Source organism: Batrachochytrium dendrobatidis (genome assembly GCF_000203795.2).
Source record: "Batrachochytrium dendrobatidis JAM81 unplaced genomic scaffold BATDEscaffold_16, whole genome shotgun sequence".
Taxonomy (NCBI): Eukaryota; Fungi; Chytridiomycota; class Chytridiomycetes; order Rhizophydiales; genus Batrachochytrium; species Batrachochytrium dendrobatidis.
In genome coordinates, this window is record NW_006281114.1 from 296,307 (window position 1) to 314,242 (window position 17,936).

The window sequence follows — 17,936 nt, forward strand, 5'->3', positions numbered from 1 at the left end:
GCGAATACAGTTAAGATGAGTAGATGATCATGACTTGTAAATTATACAGACCAATGTCATGAGTCTCGCAACTAGCTCTTTTTAGCTACGAGACTTACTCGAATCTATTCTTTTTGGTGAATTGTGCAGCGTTAGTACTATTATTGATAGAATTCCGATTGAGTGTACTTTTACTGAAGCTATGCGATCGTGACAAAGATACATTGTTTGCAGTGCTACTATCAACATCTTCTCTCCGTTGAACCTTGTATCCCATTTCACTGCGTCTAAAACTGCCTTTGACGTGTTCCGCTGGCATATCCAGCTTCAAGTCATCCAGGGGAAGATGCCTCTTGTACAGTTCTGGAGAAATAAGTTTACGAATGTTTGTGTCTGGTTTGACTTTAAGCGTCTTGGTGAGCCCTAATCCCATATCAATGTGTCGCATGATGAGTTGTGCCTTTACATTTTGTGCTGAAGTACCAAGTTTTCCATTCGTATACTCTTCCAATGCAATTTTGGAAAACAGTAATCCTCTGCGTAGAAAAACAACATCGTCTGAATCGGAGTTAGATGTAGAAGCCTTTTGATTAAGCTGAAAACCGTCATCGCCCGTATATTCATTGTCAGAATCTGACGTGGCTGTTTTGTCAGTCTTTTTTAATCTGGCCTCCACTTTTCGTTCTAATCGAGAAATCGTATTATCGACCAATATCTCTCGATTTTTAATCACAATCTGACCAGCCTCTGACCATGATTTGCAAGTAATAGTCGTACCAAGATGGTTGAGCAGTTCACGAAAACCAAACAGTGGCTGTTGTAAGTGAGATGATGCCTCACTAGAACTGGGTTGGGATCGAGCATCCATGTTTGTATCTTCTATTGATGATTTAGCAGTTCTGATTTTAATTCCTTCTTCATAAAGTGTTCGAGACCGATCAAGCCATTTTTCTTTGTCCTCCTCGCGAGACATGACAGCCAAAGAGGTTGCTCGTAATCCAATCTGATATTTATACTTGGATGGTTTTTCGGTTGCCATACTCCAGACCTGATCAAACTGTTTAGCAGTCAAGAGCATTGTGGTAATAGCATGCATGGCCACATCATCTGCATCCATATGCAACTCTTCAGTAAAGATCTTGTACCAGTGCTGACCAAGTGCTGGATATCGCAAACGTGATGCAAGGTGCATCAAGAGAGTGAATGTTTGCTGAGTAAGCTCAATGTGGCTGCTTGGTACTCGTCCTTGAGATTTACCACTAGGTTTAGAAAACCGGGACTCTACAATGTTATGTCGACGGTTGTAAGGCTCTAGATGAGATTTAGGAAATCCAAAATGAAGATTCACGACATCCAATGCACTTTCAGCATGCGAAGCGTCATCTGATCGAATACATAAAAGAAGATACTTTGCTATCAATGGGCCATCAAATTTGACAGGGACAATATCAGGATGATCATCAGGAGTGAGTTTTGCCGTTTCTGCAGCGTGCTGAACAGCTTTATTCCAAATAGCAATGCCATTCGCGTATCCTACAGATTTACCAATCTCTGCACATATGCCAATCATAACAGTATATGTCTTTACATCTGGCACAACAATGATTTTTGGGGATGGAAGTTCTTCAAAGGGATTGCTAAGCATGCCAGATGCTACAGCTGCTTGGCTACGCTTAAGGGCTTTAGCCGATACAGCAGCAGCAGCAGCAAATCCAACAAGTCGATTTGTAAGTGTAGCCTTGTTAGAGTAGCGAATATGCGAGTATATCATTTCTGCCATTTCCCATCCACCAACAGAGCCACATGCAGCACAAACGCTCAGCATGGCATTGGTTTGGATGAGATTTGGAACGAGCTGCCTCCAAACATCCAGCGCAGTGTCAAACAATTTCTTTTTGGAATGAATGTTGAATTTAGGCAACATCTTGGCCATGCAATAGATTGCATTCAAAATACTGGTATATGATTGTGGAGCCAATGTTCGGTTTTTTGCGTTCAACTAAAGATCAAGTCCAGTTGCCGATTGTTATTTTCAGAAAGACAAAAACGTGCATTAGCTAGTATTTTTATCATAAAATACAAATAAAAGCTCAAGCATGAGAATACAAAAAATAATGTTGGGTTTGAAAATATAATATATAAATGCATCACGAATCTATCCACTTACATCTTTAAAGATTCGAATAACCATGGCATAGTGACGTTTTTTGATCAAGGCATTGAAAAAAGCTGCATGAACATCATCGTTTCCTGCACCAGTATGTCGACGTAAAAGCATATATGCCTCATCAACCTTGTCTTTGTTTACAAGCTGAGCAAGTTTTTCTGTCAAAAGAAATGGGTCAGAAAACCAGAGTACTCGTTCATTTGAATTCGATCCATGATTAGCAGAAGTCTTGGCAGTCTCGAGGTTTTTTACAGAGCTTTTGGGCTCTTGAGATACAAGCAAGCTAGATGTTTGAGTTGATTGTTGATCATGTTTAGATTGACGAGTATTTTCGCTAGGTAGTTGGCGTAGAGGTTTGTAATGACCCTTTATGTCTGCCTTTCCTAATAGAGACTGCAGTCTGTCATAGTTTGTGTATGCCCGTTTACATGCAACAAAGGTAGACCTAAACATGCTGATACAACAATCCAAGTAATGTCTGGCTAATGCAAACGATCAAAAAACTTTAACCCAATAAATTTAAAGTTGGAGTAAACATCGAATTAAAAAAGATTTGCAGTGGTTGAGTAGCCGAATGAGTATTTTTGAAGATTGAGCAATTCTCGACTAGTTCAACCAACGGAACCCACTCGTCTTGTATCATGACAGACTGTTTACCTATTCATCAATAGTTGTCAGGATGACATGAAAGCATCAATGCTATGGCTGAATGAATTCTTTGGCACTCATGATTGTTTCAATAGAAATAAAACAGTATGCAATCAGTGTAGCAATACTATTATCTGGTTTCATGGCAAGACAAGTTGATATCCATTTGAAAATGTCTTCATATATAATGGACCGCTAAATAAGGATGTCAGTGTATAATAAACTGCCAGTCTCATATCATGATTTCCAGTTTACTGGTCAACATTTGCCATAAACTCTTTAGTTGGCTGGTATTCCAGTAATTTTAATGGAAACAACAGTTGCATTCCTGAAATATGCAGTTATCGTTTCTTGAACTAGAGCGCGAATGTATCCGAGACTAGGTTACAACAAATGAGTTGTATTGACAGCATCAGAACAGTCGGATCCAAATATAGTCCCAAACTTGGCGATTGTATATGCATGGCTATGCAAAAAAAACAATCTCTGTTCAAAGCTGCAGTTTGATTGTGTCATATGATGGACGCTGTATTTATTGAAGAACAGACAATGTCTATTCAAGCCAATTTCTAATAGGAAAGCGCAAGATTTAGCCATTGTTTATTGCAAAGCAATGGCTGCAAGATAATACAAGTACTCCATCCTGCATGAATACAGCTGTAAATCAATCTAAATAGTAGAAAAAATAGAATGTGACTTTACTGATGTTGCTACAGGGATTGAAGTAGGCCCAGTTTTGAAATTAACCCAGTTGACAATGGGCTTGCGGTTCGGCAAGGATCACGGAACGTGACTCAGTGCGCGTCATGTTCGGAATAATAACTATGACTAATATACAACTTGACAAGCAGCGAGTTGCAGAGGATGTTTTGGTGTAGTACAGATTAGTTCTGCTATTTGTAATTATGACTTGTCTGAGTGGTTACAGTTATACCTCCGCCAACTCACAAGCATATCCGTATACAGGCGACCAAGCCGATAAGCTAGAACCGCCCCCTTGATATATTCTTGATACACTAACAGAATGACGCGACACTGACACAGTCTGTGCTGAATGACATTGAGTTGTCTAACTCACTTGCATGACATCAGGCTTTTAGTGACATTGCTTTACAGATAAATTTTGGCAGCTTGGATTGCTACATAGATTTTGTTATTCTTTAACCCTTTGTTTGAATTCAAAATCCAAGCTATCAAATAGACTTTGATATAGCTGAGTGCATATTAGGTGAATTGATTTTCTCCCAACTTTCAAATACCATTGTCTGCCTCATGACTACCACATCGGTTCTTACTCGCTCCATTTCAAATCCTACTTCACCATCGGGTGTAGCTTACTCACCACTATCCATCAATTCAATGGTGCATCCGCATAATATCCATAGCCCATCGTTTGATCACCCCGATTATGATCCTATAAGGAATTGCTGGAAAGTATACAGGCGAGCCTATTTAAACAGGAAAAGAGATGGTAGCACATCTGCATGTCAAGAGGTCGAAATTTCCAGCCACAACCAACATCCGTACCTTTATTCTCCTTATCTTAGCAGCACTAGAGCCATTTCAGTAGTTGGACTTAAAGAGAACAGCAAACAGCATTGTCTAAATGCACCACCAATAGCAGTAGCTTCACCAAGCGTGACTAGAACTCACCATGCAAAGGAATATTGTCAACGCACACAATCATACACGGCAGAACCATCTTCAAATACAAGAAATGGCTCTACGTTAAATGATGTAATACCAAGTGTTTCTAGCCTATCCAAATCACAGGAGCACTGTGTTCCTGTTGTGCCAAAACCAAAACCTGCTGTTCAGATCATATGTACTCCACCTGTGACCCACTCTAATACCACTACAGGCAGATTATCATTGACTGCAGCACACGATCAGCTTGCACTGCTTGAATACTTTATTGGTGAGTTACTTTGCTATACACTCGAGTTTGAGACTTTTAAAAGAATGTCAAACAGCGCATCCCTTTACTGACTCTACTTTTTGCTAACATGATTGCTTTCTGATCTGCTTCTTGCTCACTTGATTTGACTTGGGTCGATATCGAAACTCCAAATTCGTGTCATTGTGATGCACTGTTGTGTCATATTGACTGGGCTGCTTGTCTATTCCACCCTGGATGCTGACGCCTACTCGATACTGTATAAACTATTACTAAATTGATAGATCTCGCAGTGCAGATGATTTGCACTTTGAATACAGTTGATATGGCAGTTCAACCCACTGCTCCAACTCGGTTGTTTGTGATTGAAGTTCTACGACGATGTCCTGCAAGCTTTTCAACCACTGCAATTGCTTTGCTGTATCTGCATCGTCTGATTCATGAACTGCAACTGCCATGTGTACTATCCAACCACTGCAATGAAAGCCGTAACTCCAAGGGATCAAACGTGGCTGTTCTTGACAACTCTAACACAAAATACACTAATGTATCTGAGACATCCATAACAGTACTTTCAGCAGAAGTTGAGCCAGCAAATAGCAAACACGCAAATATTCCGCGGAAATCAAGATGCGGCCGAAGGGCATTTGTAGCTGCACTCCTTACAGCACATAAATACCTCGAAGATTTTTCGCTTGGAACAAAGGAATGGGCAAGCAGATTGTCCCTGAAAGCAAAAGACCTTCATGCCTCAGAAACCACGCTATTGAATCATATTCACCACAACTTGGTCATACAAGTAGGAGAGTACGACGTTTGGGTAAAAACCATTGTAGCTAGTAGCAAATCTAGTTCAAATTCATCAGCATCATGCTGAGTTCATCTCGTATGTTCATACACGTATTAGATGACCTTGCAGTACTTTTACTGCTTTAATTGCCATTTATATTGATTCATTTTCATTTTTTGTCTGGTTTATATCTACTGATGGGCTACTTTTATCAATTATAACCTGTCGATTATTTTTTACAAATAAAAATATTCAACATAGCCCATAGCACATGCATAATCATGAATCCATTGTTGAGTTGTTTATTGGTGGTTGTACAACTGCATTGGTGTTCAACGACCAGTATAGACTGGTGTTCGTTTCTCTCTGAATGCTGCAAGACCTATGTAATCAACACGATCCACCGCATCCAAATCAGTCATCATATGTAACATCCAATCACATCAAATATATCCATCCAATCACATCAAATTGTCAATCGACATTACCTTCCAATCGGTCCTGCGTCGGAATCACTTGGGCGTAGCAAGTTTGTTCAAATGCCAGACCTGATGCAAGATCCAGTTGTGATCCATGATGAACTGCCAACTTGGCCATACGCATTGCAACTGGTCCATTAGGAATCATTGTACGCGCAACCTCGAGTGCTTTAGAGTATGCTGATTCATTCACTGTATAGTTGACAATACCTGGACCATCCATGCATCTATTCATTAGTATCTATCAATATGCATCAATATCTATCAATATGCACCATTGTGCATTTGTTGAACCCATATACCATGCCAAAATGTTTTCAATCACAAACACTACAATAACAATCCAACCATTTGTAATCCATCTACATCACTTACCATAATCAAACGCTTCACTCGATGTCAAGACTCGACTCGTAAAAATAAGCTCTTTGGCACGAGAAACTCCAATCAAACGACAAAGTCGCTGAGTACCACCAGCACTATGACATGCAGTCAATATTCCAACATTCAGCTCCAATTACAACTCAAACATTGATACTGCTTTGATAATCATAACTTGGACAGTTTGATTTGACAAGTGTATTAATCTATCGTTGAAAATAACGTTACCAATATGCTACTTACCCAGGAATAATTGCCAGTTTCGTTTCTGGAAGCCCAACCTTGGCTTTTTGTCCACCGACACGCAGATCGGTGCATAGAGCCAGTTCAAGACCACCTCCTAATGCAAATCCATCAACCACTGCAATCGTTGGCATTGGTAACGACTAATGTATTGATGCATGACCAACACCACACAATACACCTGTTAGATTGGCCATTACATTCTTCATATTTGTAATAAACTCAACATCACCAACCTCTAGTTCAGAAAAGGCTGCACGAAGTGAGTTTACAAATGCTGCCACTTCAGACGGTTGCATCTGAGCTCGCTCCTACAATAGATTGCACATTGTCATGCAGTGAATACGCTGACAATCAAATGGTTTGGTTGTAACATGACATGCTGATGATGCAGTGATACGAGTTGGATGGATTGACAGTTCATCTTATTGATTATGCGTTGCATAACACTTTGACTCTACCTTTAGATCGGCTCCTGCACAAAACACTCCATCCACTGCACTCTTGACAATCACCACACGAGCCTGACTAGATTGATAATCCAGCACATTGCAAATCATCAATTAGTCGAATAGTGTCAGAATCAATACAGCCGTTTAGTCCATGTTCAGTCACATACTCGTTAAAACGTAGATCATTGATGGATTGACGAAACTGTGACAAGAGAGTGCGACCTAAAGCATTCTTGGCTGCAGGACGATCCAATGTCAGGACAAAGATGCCTAGTAAACATGTATGCGTAGATGCATACGTAGATGCATGCGTAGTTGCAACCATTGCATTATAACAGATTAGAGTCATGGCATGACACTATACATCAACATATTGACTTTTTGGTTGCATTTACCTTTGTCGTTGCCGTGCAAAGCTTCTACATTGCATTCTCGGGCAGTTGACAACAAGCGAGAAAAGCCAAGCGATTGTCCTGTTGGTAGAAACGAGTGTTTGCATGATCGCAGTCTGATGGCAGTCAAAAGTTTCATGCTGTTTGCAGTGTATTCATGTACGTTGCGAATCATATTATCAGATTGGAATGAATATCAACTGTCAAAATCACTTGAATTCAACTGTTTTTTGGGTGTAAAAATCACTCGTTCATCACATTGTATTCACGCAAAATAAAACACTAAAACTGGAAATTACTAATACAAATGGCAGATGAAACTACCGATTATAATATATGCACTGTGCAGTCTGATCAATGATTAATTGGAATGACCGGATCACATCTGTTGGATGGAACAATCGTACAAATAAACAGAAATAAAATAGATGATTCATGTATGAGCAAAAAGATATAGTTTAATCAGTAGAACGATGTGCAGCAGTTTGTTCTCGAATGCAACGAGTATTCAATCATGATTTATTCCAAGCAGTGCCATTGCAAGATAAATACAAATCAGATACAGCGTCAGATATCGCTTTTTCCAAAATTGCAGTAAACACCAAATCCAGCGACGGACAGTTATTTAGATAACTTGCCAGTGCAGCTTCAGCTACTAGCATTCAGGGTTGTCAATTCATACACTTTTTGATATCGTCTATACCTTTATTCAACTTTGATCAATCAAACACTAGCATTATGTCGAGTAAACAGCCATTCATCAGAGTGATTCCACTTGGAGCCGGTCAGGATGTTGGTCGTTCATGCGTGCTTGTCACTATGGGCTCAAAAAACATCATGTTTGATTGTGGTATGCACATGGGTTACTCTGACCATCGCCGTTTCCCAGATTTCACCTATATATCTAAATCTGGTGATTATACCAGCATGATTGACTGTGTCATCATTTCACACTTTCATCTGGATCATTGTGGAGCTCTGCCATACTTTACAGAGATATGTGGTTATGATGGACCTATTTATATGACTGGCCCGACAAAGGCAATTGCTCCCATTCTTTTGGAAGATATGCGCAAGGTGGTTGTCGAGCGTAAGGGGGAAACCGACTTTTTCACATCTGTCGACATCAAAAACTGTATGCAAAAAGTGATTGCTGTCAATCTAATGGAAACAGTTCAAGTGGATGCCCAGCTTGAGATTCGACCTTATTATGCGGGCCATGTGCTTGGAGCAGCCATGTTTTATGTGCGTGTAACGGATGGATATGGAGTGACTCAGTCTGTGGTATATACAGGCGATTACAATATGACACCCGATCGGCATTTGGGTGCTGCTCAGATTGATGGCTGCGAACCTGATCTGATTATTACAGAAACAACATACGCAACAACCATCAGGGATTCTAAACGAGCTCGTGAACGAGATTTTTTAAAAAAAGTGCATGATTGTGTGAGTGGTGGGGGCAAGGTCTTGGTTCCGGTGTTTGCACTAGGTCGTGCTCAAGAGCTTCTTATACTTATTGAATCGTATTGGCGGCGTATGGATGATTTATGTGACAAGGTTCCCGTATATTTTTCAACCGGACTCACTGAGCGTGCCAACGAATACTACAAGCTTTTTATTTCTTGGACAAATGAAAATGTCAAGTCGGCGCTGGTGGAACGAAACATGTTTGATTTTGCTCATATTCGTTCATGGAGCCATTCCTTTGCCGATGAGCCAGGGGCAATGGTACTGTTTGCTACTCCTGGAATGTTACATGCGGGAACTTCTTTGGAAGTATTTAAAAAGTGGTGCCACGATCCAAAAAATATGATCATCATGCCTGGATACTGTGTAGCTGGAACGGTTGGCGCCAAAGTGCTTGCAGGTGAAAAAGTCATTAATGTGGATCGCTTTACAAAGCTAAATGTGAATCTCCAAATCAGCAACTTGTCGTTTTCTGCCCATGCAGATGCAAAGGGAATTTTACAACTTATTCGTGCATCTAAAGCCAAAAATGTCATGCTTGTTCATGGCGAAAAGAAAAAAATGGCTCAGTTGAAGATTCGCATTGAGCGAGAACTTGGCATACCTTGTTTTGACCCAGCAAATGGTGCAGCAATCTGTATTCCCACCAAACTTGAAATTCCAGCGCTTGTTTCTAAACTACTGGTTTCAAAATCATATGCGAGACAACGTCCATGCTTTACAGACATATTTTCTAAAAGTGAATCTTCCACCTCGCTCAATATACAGAATGTGGTCCCGATTTGCGATATCCCTTTAGATGCGACTCTTATCATTGAACCTTGTCGAACTACCGAAAAGCGTGTTTGGGGACAAAACGGGACTGTGGTTATGACAGATCAGCTACTTCCCGCCACAATTCGGTTAGTCGAGGGTCAGTTTGACCCAAAGTCGAATCCAATGTCTCGTGTAACTGATCCGACTTCGTTGTCAGTGGCCTACCGTTTCAACCCAATGATGTTTCTTGGTACAGGATCTGCTGATACGTCAGACGTATATAAACGAGCGCTCAAGCAAGTCTATGACTGTCTATGCAAATTCTTTGTTGGTGCACAAGACATTACGGTTTCATTAGAAGAAAAAGGACAACTAGTGATTGTTGGAAAGGCGGTTCGTATTTCGCCCTGTAGTAATTCGCAGCCAATCCTATATGTATCGTGGGAAAAGGATCATCAGTTGATGGCCATCAAAACACTTGCAATTGTCAATCAATCTCTTCAAAATATAACATAGATTTTCATTTAGTAACTGACAGAATTGTCATCCTCGATCAAAAAATCGCTGATTTGGTTTCTCAATTCATTTTGAGAGAGTCGCCGAAAAGAGTTATGTGCAATATATGCTGGTAGAGGAACATCATGCTGATTTGGGCTTGGAGATTGAGTTGTTTTTTGCTTGGGAAAATCGTGGGCAATATTCCGACAGGCATAGCAGAGCAGTGGATATACATTCACTTGCTCATTTTTATTCACGTTTTGAGCACAGCAAGCTGTTGTAGTTTTATCATCTGAGCAGCATTCAAAACTTGGCTTAGTTTCACAGATTGGCTTGCAAGGATAACCAGGTGTCTCTGCCGACGAATCAATAGAAGCAAAATTATCGGTGCTATCAACAGGACTATAGATACACGCCAAGTTTGAATGTAGTCAGTATAAGTAGATCTGGGTCATTACATTAAGTCAAAGTATAAAAAGCAAATATAGCCAAATTTATGCGGATATCTTTAATCCAGCTGGTCATACCCTTCACATAGCGGACACTGTTTCTTTGAAAGATGATTGGTCTGAATCTTGAAAGCAGTTCTGGCTACTGTGCTCACGGTTGCGGGAAACTCCTTCTCCAATCCAACAATGAAATCTAGACATGGTAAATACCGTTAGCATTGTAGATTGATTCGCACAACAGCTTGTATACAATCACCTTGACTGAGACGACTGATGCTGGCTTTAGGTGCCATAAAAGTAGTAAGGGACGAATGTGCTACCGTTTCTAACTTGGACAGTCGGTTAAAGATTCCAATTTCCTTTGAAAGAATGTCACGCATTGGCCGTAGAATATGCACATCTGTTGATCAGAATGGCAATATGTTAGTGTCAAGTAAGATAAATATTGAAAAAGTCTTCAAATGAGTATCAAATTGTACCTTGATACCACTCAGAATCCATGATGTCGGCGGGGAGAGAGAGTCCGCGTCCCTTGCAGGTATTTGAGATGACATTAATAGCCACACTAGTGGCAGTATCTCCAAGTAATATACCTGCACAACCTTGGGCTTTTGCTTCGCGTACCAACGTATGCAAAGTCAAGTAATGCAGCAAGTCTTCCTTTGATGTCATGCTAGAAAGCGTGCCAAACATTTGTTGAACAAGTAGTCTACTGTCTACTTTCTTTGCATTCTTTTCAAGCTCAATATTGAATGAGCTTGAAGCTATAGTATACATCAATGTTTAGAATCTGCAGTAGTTGAATCCACAGTGAAAAACTCGGTATTTGCCCCATCATTACCTGAAATAGTATCATCTACGCCGATATGAGTTTTTAATAATGCAGGAGCATGCTCTTCAAAAACAGCTTCTAGCGAAACAATAAACAGCTCGCGCTGGTAAGAATTTACTATTGCAGTGATTTTTGAAGCATCCGATGCATGGCTGTCTAGAATAGATGACTGATCCACATAACACACACAAAACTCTGGAAACTTGCGTTTCTTTCGGCTATTTTCTGGGTCTACTCTGCAGTAATCATTCATAGTTTGTAGCAAGGCTCTATTGAGTACATTTAAAAATTGTCGAAAATGGGTAAGTGTCACATTGGTAGACTCCAAGGCAGTGCATTTCTCCCAACAGACCTCGATGATGGGCCGCCAGAAAATGCAACCATGAGTTTAGATCCTTCAGGAATGCTAGATTTTGATAGATTTCCTCGAAAGCGATGCCCAACAGAATCCAAAAAGCAAGACCTTGAATTAAAAATACAGCTCAGTATACATTGACAATATAGCAGTCCGGTTTATTGCAGCGATTGTTTATCAATGAACACGGTACATGGATCATTCATAGCTCCAAACCGACTCATGCTACAAACAGTCTTGCACTTACCGACAAAACTCGGCTCGCTTGACTATTATAGATGGAGTTTCAACTTTACACTTGTTGCACATTCCTGGCTTGAGTGCACGGCCTGACAGTTTGGTTTTTGGTGTCTCTATTTAAAGCATCAGCAAATGGAATTTGTATAATAGCCAACTATAAATCCACACCTACCATCCATACTCTCAACCAAATCGATGAATTGTTGGGAAAAAAAGGAAACTTTGAGTCGACCTTGAAATCTGTTTTAATCCGACTGTTTTGGATATGGAATTACACTAGTCGACAGATTATGAAATCTACAAATATCCTGCAGAGTTTTTGATGAAACTTGGAATATGTTGGTCTAGTGTCTGCAGTGTATAGATTTATATTAGAAAATGGACAACGTTTTGGATTCTGAAGTTGCACCAAATTTAATCAAATCGTTGTGCTGCCAACCCATTCATTGGTACTCAAAGTTCCATCGCCTAGACGACTGTTTATATTATGGCAGAGACTCTACAGTCAGAGAAACGCAAGTTGCGGGCATGTCTTCTTTGCTCTCTTCTCAAAACACAACAGAGGTTCAAGATGGAAGGATGTGACAATTGTGAAGAAGTCCTTTTGTTCAAGAACAACACAGAGCGAATGCTGGAGTGCACATCTGCCAACTACGACGGAGTTATTGCGCAAATGAAGCCAGAGGTGTCGTGGGTTGCTCGCTGGCAGCGAGTAGATAAGTTTAGCAAAGGACTTTATGCCATTCGAGTAGGCGGGCAGTTACCGTATGAGGTCGAAGAAGAACTTATTGACAAGGGAATCAAGTATAGGCCTCGTGATGGCTCTGTCAAAGATTAATACCAGATGGCATGCATATGGTGTGTAAGATGGCCAGAACTGCAGATAAATGGCATCAATTCTGTATAATATTGACCGAGCTGCTGCCAAGTATAGTTGATCTGCAAGATTTTGAATCCATTTTAATATCGATCGAGAATGTCGGCCATTTGATACTAGATATATCGGGAATGAAGCTTGCATTTATACTGAATTTGCCATTGATCATGGTGTAATGTGGTCTAGGTTATTCTGGTGTTGGACTGACATGTTTGTGCACATCAAACTGCGTTTAGTAGCTTGGTCATATCTAGATTATGATTTATAAAAAAGTTGCACTCTGCCACTTTCTGACCAAGCTTATTGACAATCCAATTTACTTTGACAGATCTTGCGAATAATTTACTATCGGATATTCTAGCCAGAGTTTAATCTGAATTGTGTGCAAAAATAATACTAAACACTGACATTCACTGTGTGAATGAATACACCGAGTGGCTATTGTTTTACTAAAAAGAAAGTGCAGTTATTCCAAGTTAAATATGCACGGATGATGTTAATCCTTCCAAAACTGCAAGTAGATTCTAGTTGAATTTATCTAAAATTGCGGTTCGTGTCGGAGATTAGATTGATTCCAGTAGATTCTTAAAAGTCAATTCCATTCTCATTATCTAACCAACAAAAATGAATGTTCAACTAGCTGCTGAGCTTGATGCATTTGACGACTATGTTAACAATTTTAGTAAGTGAGCAGCTTATAATTTGTAGATATCTTGGTTGCATTAGGCAGCGTTTTTTAGCCAACGTCAGTTGTATTCTAACAATCTGCATCTAGCATCACAGATGAACGAAATCCTTAATGGAAAACTTTCAGCTGATATGACTGACGTTTCGTCTGACCCAATCGGTCATTCAAACAAGCCTGATGTAGATTCTGAGCCATGTGCAACCAAATCGACTTTGAATATACCAGATGATGCTATGCAGCCAATAGTATGGGATAAGAATAGTAGCAATACGCCTGGTCCTGACATATCTAATGATATTGCATTGGCATGCGAAACCTCCAATCCTGTTCAAGATGCTGTACACAAAGTCAACAAGAGTATTGACCAGATTAACCTCGGTAATACCAAAAATAGCTTGAATATCACAAGTAAACCATCCAACACGATTGACTACTCCAAATGGGAGAATATTGATGTTGACACTGATGTGACATGCAACACTTCCCTAAACCAGACTGATGACAAAACATCATTTAAAAAGCTTGAATCAAACAAGGACGCAAAGAATCATACGCAAAAAACCGCACCACTTTCCAATCTAGTTTCTGCTTCTAAATCTGCAACCTCTGACTGCTCAAATCAGTCGGTGCTTCCACGACACATTCAAGTTGTGCATGATGCGGTAAATCGCTCTCGACAGATGGGAAATGCAGCGTTTAAAAAAGGCGATTATGAACAAGCCATCTCTCACTACTCTGTCGCAATTGAAACAAGTCTGTCGCCTTCCAAAGATTTACTTGACACCCAAACTGACTCTCAAGTTGCTTCAAATGATCCTTTTTCCTTTCTCGACAGAATCTTGAAACCTGTACCTATTTTGGTCAATACCAGTTTATACACTAATCGCGCTTTCGCATTTCTGAAATTGTGCAAATGGGCAGAAGCAGAAGCTGATTGTTGTCTTGCCTTGAATGTGGATCCAACAAACACTAAAGGACTTTGGCGACGCATAGAGGCTCGTTGGCGACTTGGACAATCCGAATTGGCAATAAAAGATGCGCATACACTTCGTCAAATCATTTTGGACGGTAGCCATACTCGAACCGATATTTCCGAAAAAGATATCGATGGTATTTTGAATCGAATTCAAAGTAGCAGCAAGTCGAATAACTCATCCTCAATTAAAGTGAAATGCAATAATGAGTTTGCACGACTTTCAACACAACTTTCAGCGTATGCTACATGCTTAAATTCTAATTTACCAATTGATGAAAAGGTAAAAGCTAATCAGATTATCGAGATTCAAGCACAGTTTGCCACAGTTATGGCCATGATTGAGGAGCATAATGAGATCAGATTTCAAGATGGATTTTGCGACTGGATTGGACAGTTTATTATTTACGATTCCACACATTGCAACGAATTTGCAACCTTGCTTATTCCTCTGCTGATCAAGTCATGCTACGACTGTACACAAAATATCGTCCTAGTAGGAGGTCATATGCGATACATCTCGTCCATACTTTATAATACAAAAGACCCAAAACTGCCTTGGATGGTGATGGAACTTTTATATATGCTTGCAGCAGATACAACCGTGTCGGGACAACAGTTTAGTCAGGCTGGTGATCATGCTAAAGAATTAGGCGCTTTACTGCTGCGCTCCCTTGATCCAAAGCAACCTGAATATATTTGTGGATACGGACTATCCATTGCACACAGTATTCTTTCACTGCCCACTTGTAAATGTGTTGCTATTTTGAAAACTTGGGATATTCAAAATTCATTGTTGGTGTCTCGGCTCTGTACGTTTTCATTTTTGTCAGCAACAGCAAACAGCACTATTAAAGAAAGATCGGATATAGATTCCATACTGCTGGCACAAAAATGCTTGTTTCAAGTCACTTTACTGCCTAATGCTCGTGTTGCACTAGATGAACACATGCATACAATGATGGATCAACTCTCTAGTATGCTACATGTCTTGATTGAATCTACTCCACTTTTAGAAAGTTGTATTAGAAACATTGAAACATTGCTTGCTATTCTTCACAATCTTGTCACCATGCAAAAAAAAGTAGAGTATGATCTTGCCAGATTCCAATTGCTCATGTTTGATTTGATTGATCTTGCTAGTAGAAATCAAGGGATGTTTGTATCTGATGTGTACCGAATTCTTCCCAAGCTTGCTCAAAAGTATCCCGTGATTGCATCGAGATTGTTGGATGCTGACTGGAAGAAACTTGACTGGTTAGCATATTTAACTGACGAGTCCAAATCCGATGATTTGCGTGCCAATATTCTTCAAAGCATGTGCATTTGGCTACAGTATGGAAATCAAATGGATATTGAATCACGAATTGATAGGTGGTACAACTGTGGTGGACTACAAGTATTGGCAAGCATATTAGAATCGACGCAAGTCCAACTACCCCGTCTTATTGGAAATGCTACTTTTTGTGCATCAGAATGTGCAAGGCGTAGTAAGTAGCTTGATTGATTCACCATATATCGACTACTGTTTGTATTGAATTCGCGACTGTTTAAGCAATGTGCTTGACCGTGAAGTTGCCGAGTACTTTGCTGATAATCACTAATATGTTTCAAACACATCTAGAGAGTTGTGCTGAGCGTCTTGTTGATCTTGGAGTGATTAAGAGTCTAGTTTATCATATGGATCACACCAATGATACAGCGATTTTAAAGAATATAGCCATATGTTGCGCGCTGTTGTCTAAAACAGGTGAACCATGATCAGCCATTATAGCTTAATTAGACTAAACCTGCATGGGTCTAGGAACATTCTAACTCTTGTTTTTTGGTTTAATTTGCAAAAATACTTGCTGATTTCAATTCTACTTGTTTGGAATTGCGAATATCTTGCCGACTTGGTTACACCTAAACACACCCGAGATCAGAAAAAGGATTAACTATTGCCCGATCGCATAGAATTATTGAAAGGATAAGAGCTCTTGACATTACGGCGTAACCAACCGAGTCTGTAATGAGGCAGAATAAAATGGACACTCGAACCCAATCCAACCCAGAATAAAAATAGCTGGTTTTATTAGATATGTATCCAACATCAATACTGCTGGGGAGAGTTTTCCGCACCGGCACCAAGTGTGTCGTTGGACACGTTTGAATCATTTTTAGGTGCAGGTCCTCCATATGGTGTTCGGAATCGTCTTCTTGGATTCATCTATGACAAGAAATGACCAAGAGTGAGCAGATGGAACACTACAAGCTGTTTATAATACAAGAGATGAACAACAGAGGGTTTACCAGGTGGACTTTGCATTCTTGATATGCCTGATGCTTCAACATGCATTCAGACGGAGTGTAAGAATCTGGAGGAGGAATGACGTTGTCAACTAGGATAGTTTCTGGTTGGGAAATGGATCGATCATACAGCTTTGCTCTCATAATGGCTTCAACACACTCTTGAGGTCGCTTTCCATACTTTACTACACAGTCGGATGCCATCAGACACTCGGCCAAGTCTTCAAAGAATCGATCACAGGAAGGCATCAATTAAACTGTAAAAGATTCTTTGAAGAGCCAACTCGAGCATTTCAAGTCTATTTTATACCCAATTTTCAATAATATTTTAGGCCAGTTTTTGCTATTTTGCTGTTGATTTCCTTTATTGAATCCAAACATTCAAACAGTTATTCTTGCACAATGAAATGGGTTTCAAACCTTCCACAAGGGGACGATATTCCGTATCCATTCATCACTGATGAACCTGACTTGAAGACCATGGCTCGCTACTTTAGAACATCTGATTATGTTGCCATGACTGGCTTTGCAACTGTTTTCCCTGGTGCTCTCTATGCTTTGGGTAGGTCAACTCTTCGATCCTAAACTGCGTTTGTTGTGTAGTTGGCTGTTGCTCTGTTCCTTTTGCATGTTTTTATAAAGAGAATAGACTAGGATGGACGAATGGCTGTTAGACACTTGATACTGACTGATATCCAATGTTTGCAATGTTGTCATGTTCACTTGAATTACGGGCATCATTTATCAATGTGATCTGGCCGGTGTCGGATTCTGAATCTATCAACCTTTCAGAAAAATACTCTCCAACTATCAATCCAAGGACTTTGCCCAAAATCATGGCAGTTCAAATCCCTTTTTTCATGGCAATGGGTGTCTTGCATGGCTATCAGAGATCCTTGTGTAAGTTTACTATGTTGAATATTCTAATCTTGAAGATTCAAGACATTCGAGGCTCCTGTTTATTGTGCATGTTGGCAAGACCATGTGTTTTTATTTCATACCATTTACACCACTATCCATATTTCGCCACATTAGTTCGATTCTGGGGATGGAGTGAAAACAGCATCGAGGTCAAAAGATG

The 17,936-nt window shown here is 40.0% G+C and overlaps 9 protein-coding genes across 9 annotated transcripts; 5 read left to right on the top strand and 4 right to left on the bottom strand.

The window, feature by feature from the left end:
* Positions 1-94: 94 nt before the first annotated feature.
* On the bottom strand, positions 95-2,599 carry BATDEDRAFT_28080 (uncharacterized protein; the record flags this gene model as incomplete). Its single annotated transcript, XM_006682337.1, has 2 exons — positions 95-1,978; positions 2,147-2,599. 2 exons carry the CDS (start codon positions 2,597-2,599, stop codon positions 95-97), a joined length of 2,337 nt encoding a protein of 778 aa, XP_006682400.1.
* Positions 2,600-3,973: 1,374 nt separating this feature from the next.
* BATDEDRAFT_37501 (uncharacterized protein) lies at positions 3,974-5,756 on the top strand. The gene is made up of 2 exons (XM_006682403.1): positions 3,974-4,712; positions 4,976-5,756. The coding sequence occupies exons 1-2, from the start codon at positions 4,067-4,069 to the stop codon at positions 5,566-5,568; spliced, it is 1,239 nt and encodes a 412-aa protein (XP_006682466.1). The 5' UTR covers positions 3,974-4,066; the 3' UTR covers positions 5,569-5,756.
* A 57-nt stretch (positions 5,757-5,813) lies between these two features.
* On the bottom strand, positions 5,814-7,567 carry BATDEDRAFT_14474 (uncharacterized protein; the record flags this gene model as incomplete). Its single annotated transcript, XM_006682286.1, has 8 exons — positions 5,814-5,863; positions 5,970-6,170; positions 6,336-6,439; positions 6,585-6,727; positions 6,821-6,895; positions 7,046-7,112; positions 7,204-7,306; positions 7,432-7,567. 8 exons carry the CDS (start codon positions 7,565-7,567, stop codon positions 5,814-5,816), a joined length of 879 nt encoding a protein of 292 aa, XP_006682349.1.
* A 599-nt stretch (positions 7,568-8,166) lies between these two features.
* BATDEDRAFT_14507 (uncharacterized protein) lies at positions 8,167-9,591 on the top strand (the record flags this gene model as incomplete). Its single annotated transcript, XM_006682289.1, has 1 exon — positions 8,167-9,591. A coding segment is annotated over one exon (1,425 nt), but the record flags the coding sequence as incomplete, so codon positions are not given.
* Positions 9,592-10,178: 587 nt separating this feature from the next.
* On the bottom strand, positions 10,179-12,369 carry BATDEDRAFT_92160 (uncharacterized protein; the record flags this gene model as incomplete). The annotated part of the gene is made up of 8 exons (XM_006682473.1): positions 12,201-12,369; positions 12,036-12,141; positions 11,786-11,896; positions 11,443-11,702; positions 11,081-11,365; positions 10,858-11,001; positions 10,680-10,794; positions 10,179-10,554 (listed from the first exon to the last, which is right to left on the bottom strand). Exons 1-8 carry the CDS (start codon positions 12,205-12,207, stop codon positions 10,179-10,181), a joined length of 1,404 nt encoding a protein of 467 aa, XP_006682536.1. The 5' UTR covers positions 12,208-12,369.
* Positions 12,370-12,456: 87 nt separating this feature from the next.
* Positions 12,457-13,030, top strand: BATDEDRAFT_92161 (transcription elongation factor SPT4). The gene has a single exon (XM_006682424.1). The coding sequence runs from the start codon at positions 12,516-12,518 to the stop codon at positions 12,864-12,866; it is 351 nt and encodes a 116-aa protein (XP_006682487.1). The 5' UTR covers positions 12,457-12,515; the 3' UTR covers positions 12,867-13,030.
* A 499-nt stretch (positions 13,031-13,529) lies between these two features.
* BATDEDRAFT_36163 (uncharacterized protein) lies at positions 13,530-16,608 on the top strand (the record flags this gene model as incomplete). The annotated part of the gene is made up of 4 exons (XM_006682391.1): positions 13,530-13,587; positions 13,681-16,056; positions 16,191-16,316; positions 16,492-16,608. The coding sequence occupies 4 exons, from the start codon at positions 13,530-13,532 to the stop codon at positions 16,560-16,562; spliced, it is 2,631 nt and encodes an 876-aa protein (XP_006682454.1). The 3' UTR covers positions 16,563-16,608.
* A 50-nt stretch (positions 16,609-16,658) lies between these two features.
* Positions 16,659-17,104, bottom strand: BATDEDRAFT_28087 (uncharacterized protein; the record flags this gene model as incomplete). The annotated part of the gene is made up of 2 exons (XM_006682338.1): positions 16,659-16,775; positions 16,859-17,104. The coding sequence occupies 2 exons, from the start codon at positions 17,102-17,104 to the stop codon at positions 16,659-16,661; spliced, it is 363 nt and encodes a 120-aa protein (XP_006682401.1).
* Positions 17,105-17,257: 153 nt separating this feature from the next.
* BATDEDRAFT_92288 (uncharacterized protein) lies at positions 17,258-17,440 on the top strand (the record flags this gene model as incomplete). The annotated part of the gene is made up of 1 exon (XM_006682425.1): positions 17,258-17,440. The coding sequence occupies one exon, from the start codon at positions 17,258-17,260 to the stop codon at positions 17,438-17,440; it is 183 nt and encodes a 60-aa protein (XP_006682488.1).
* Between the last annotated feature and the right edge of the window lie 496 nt (positions 17,441-17,936).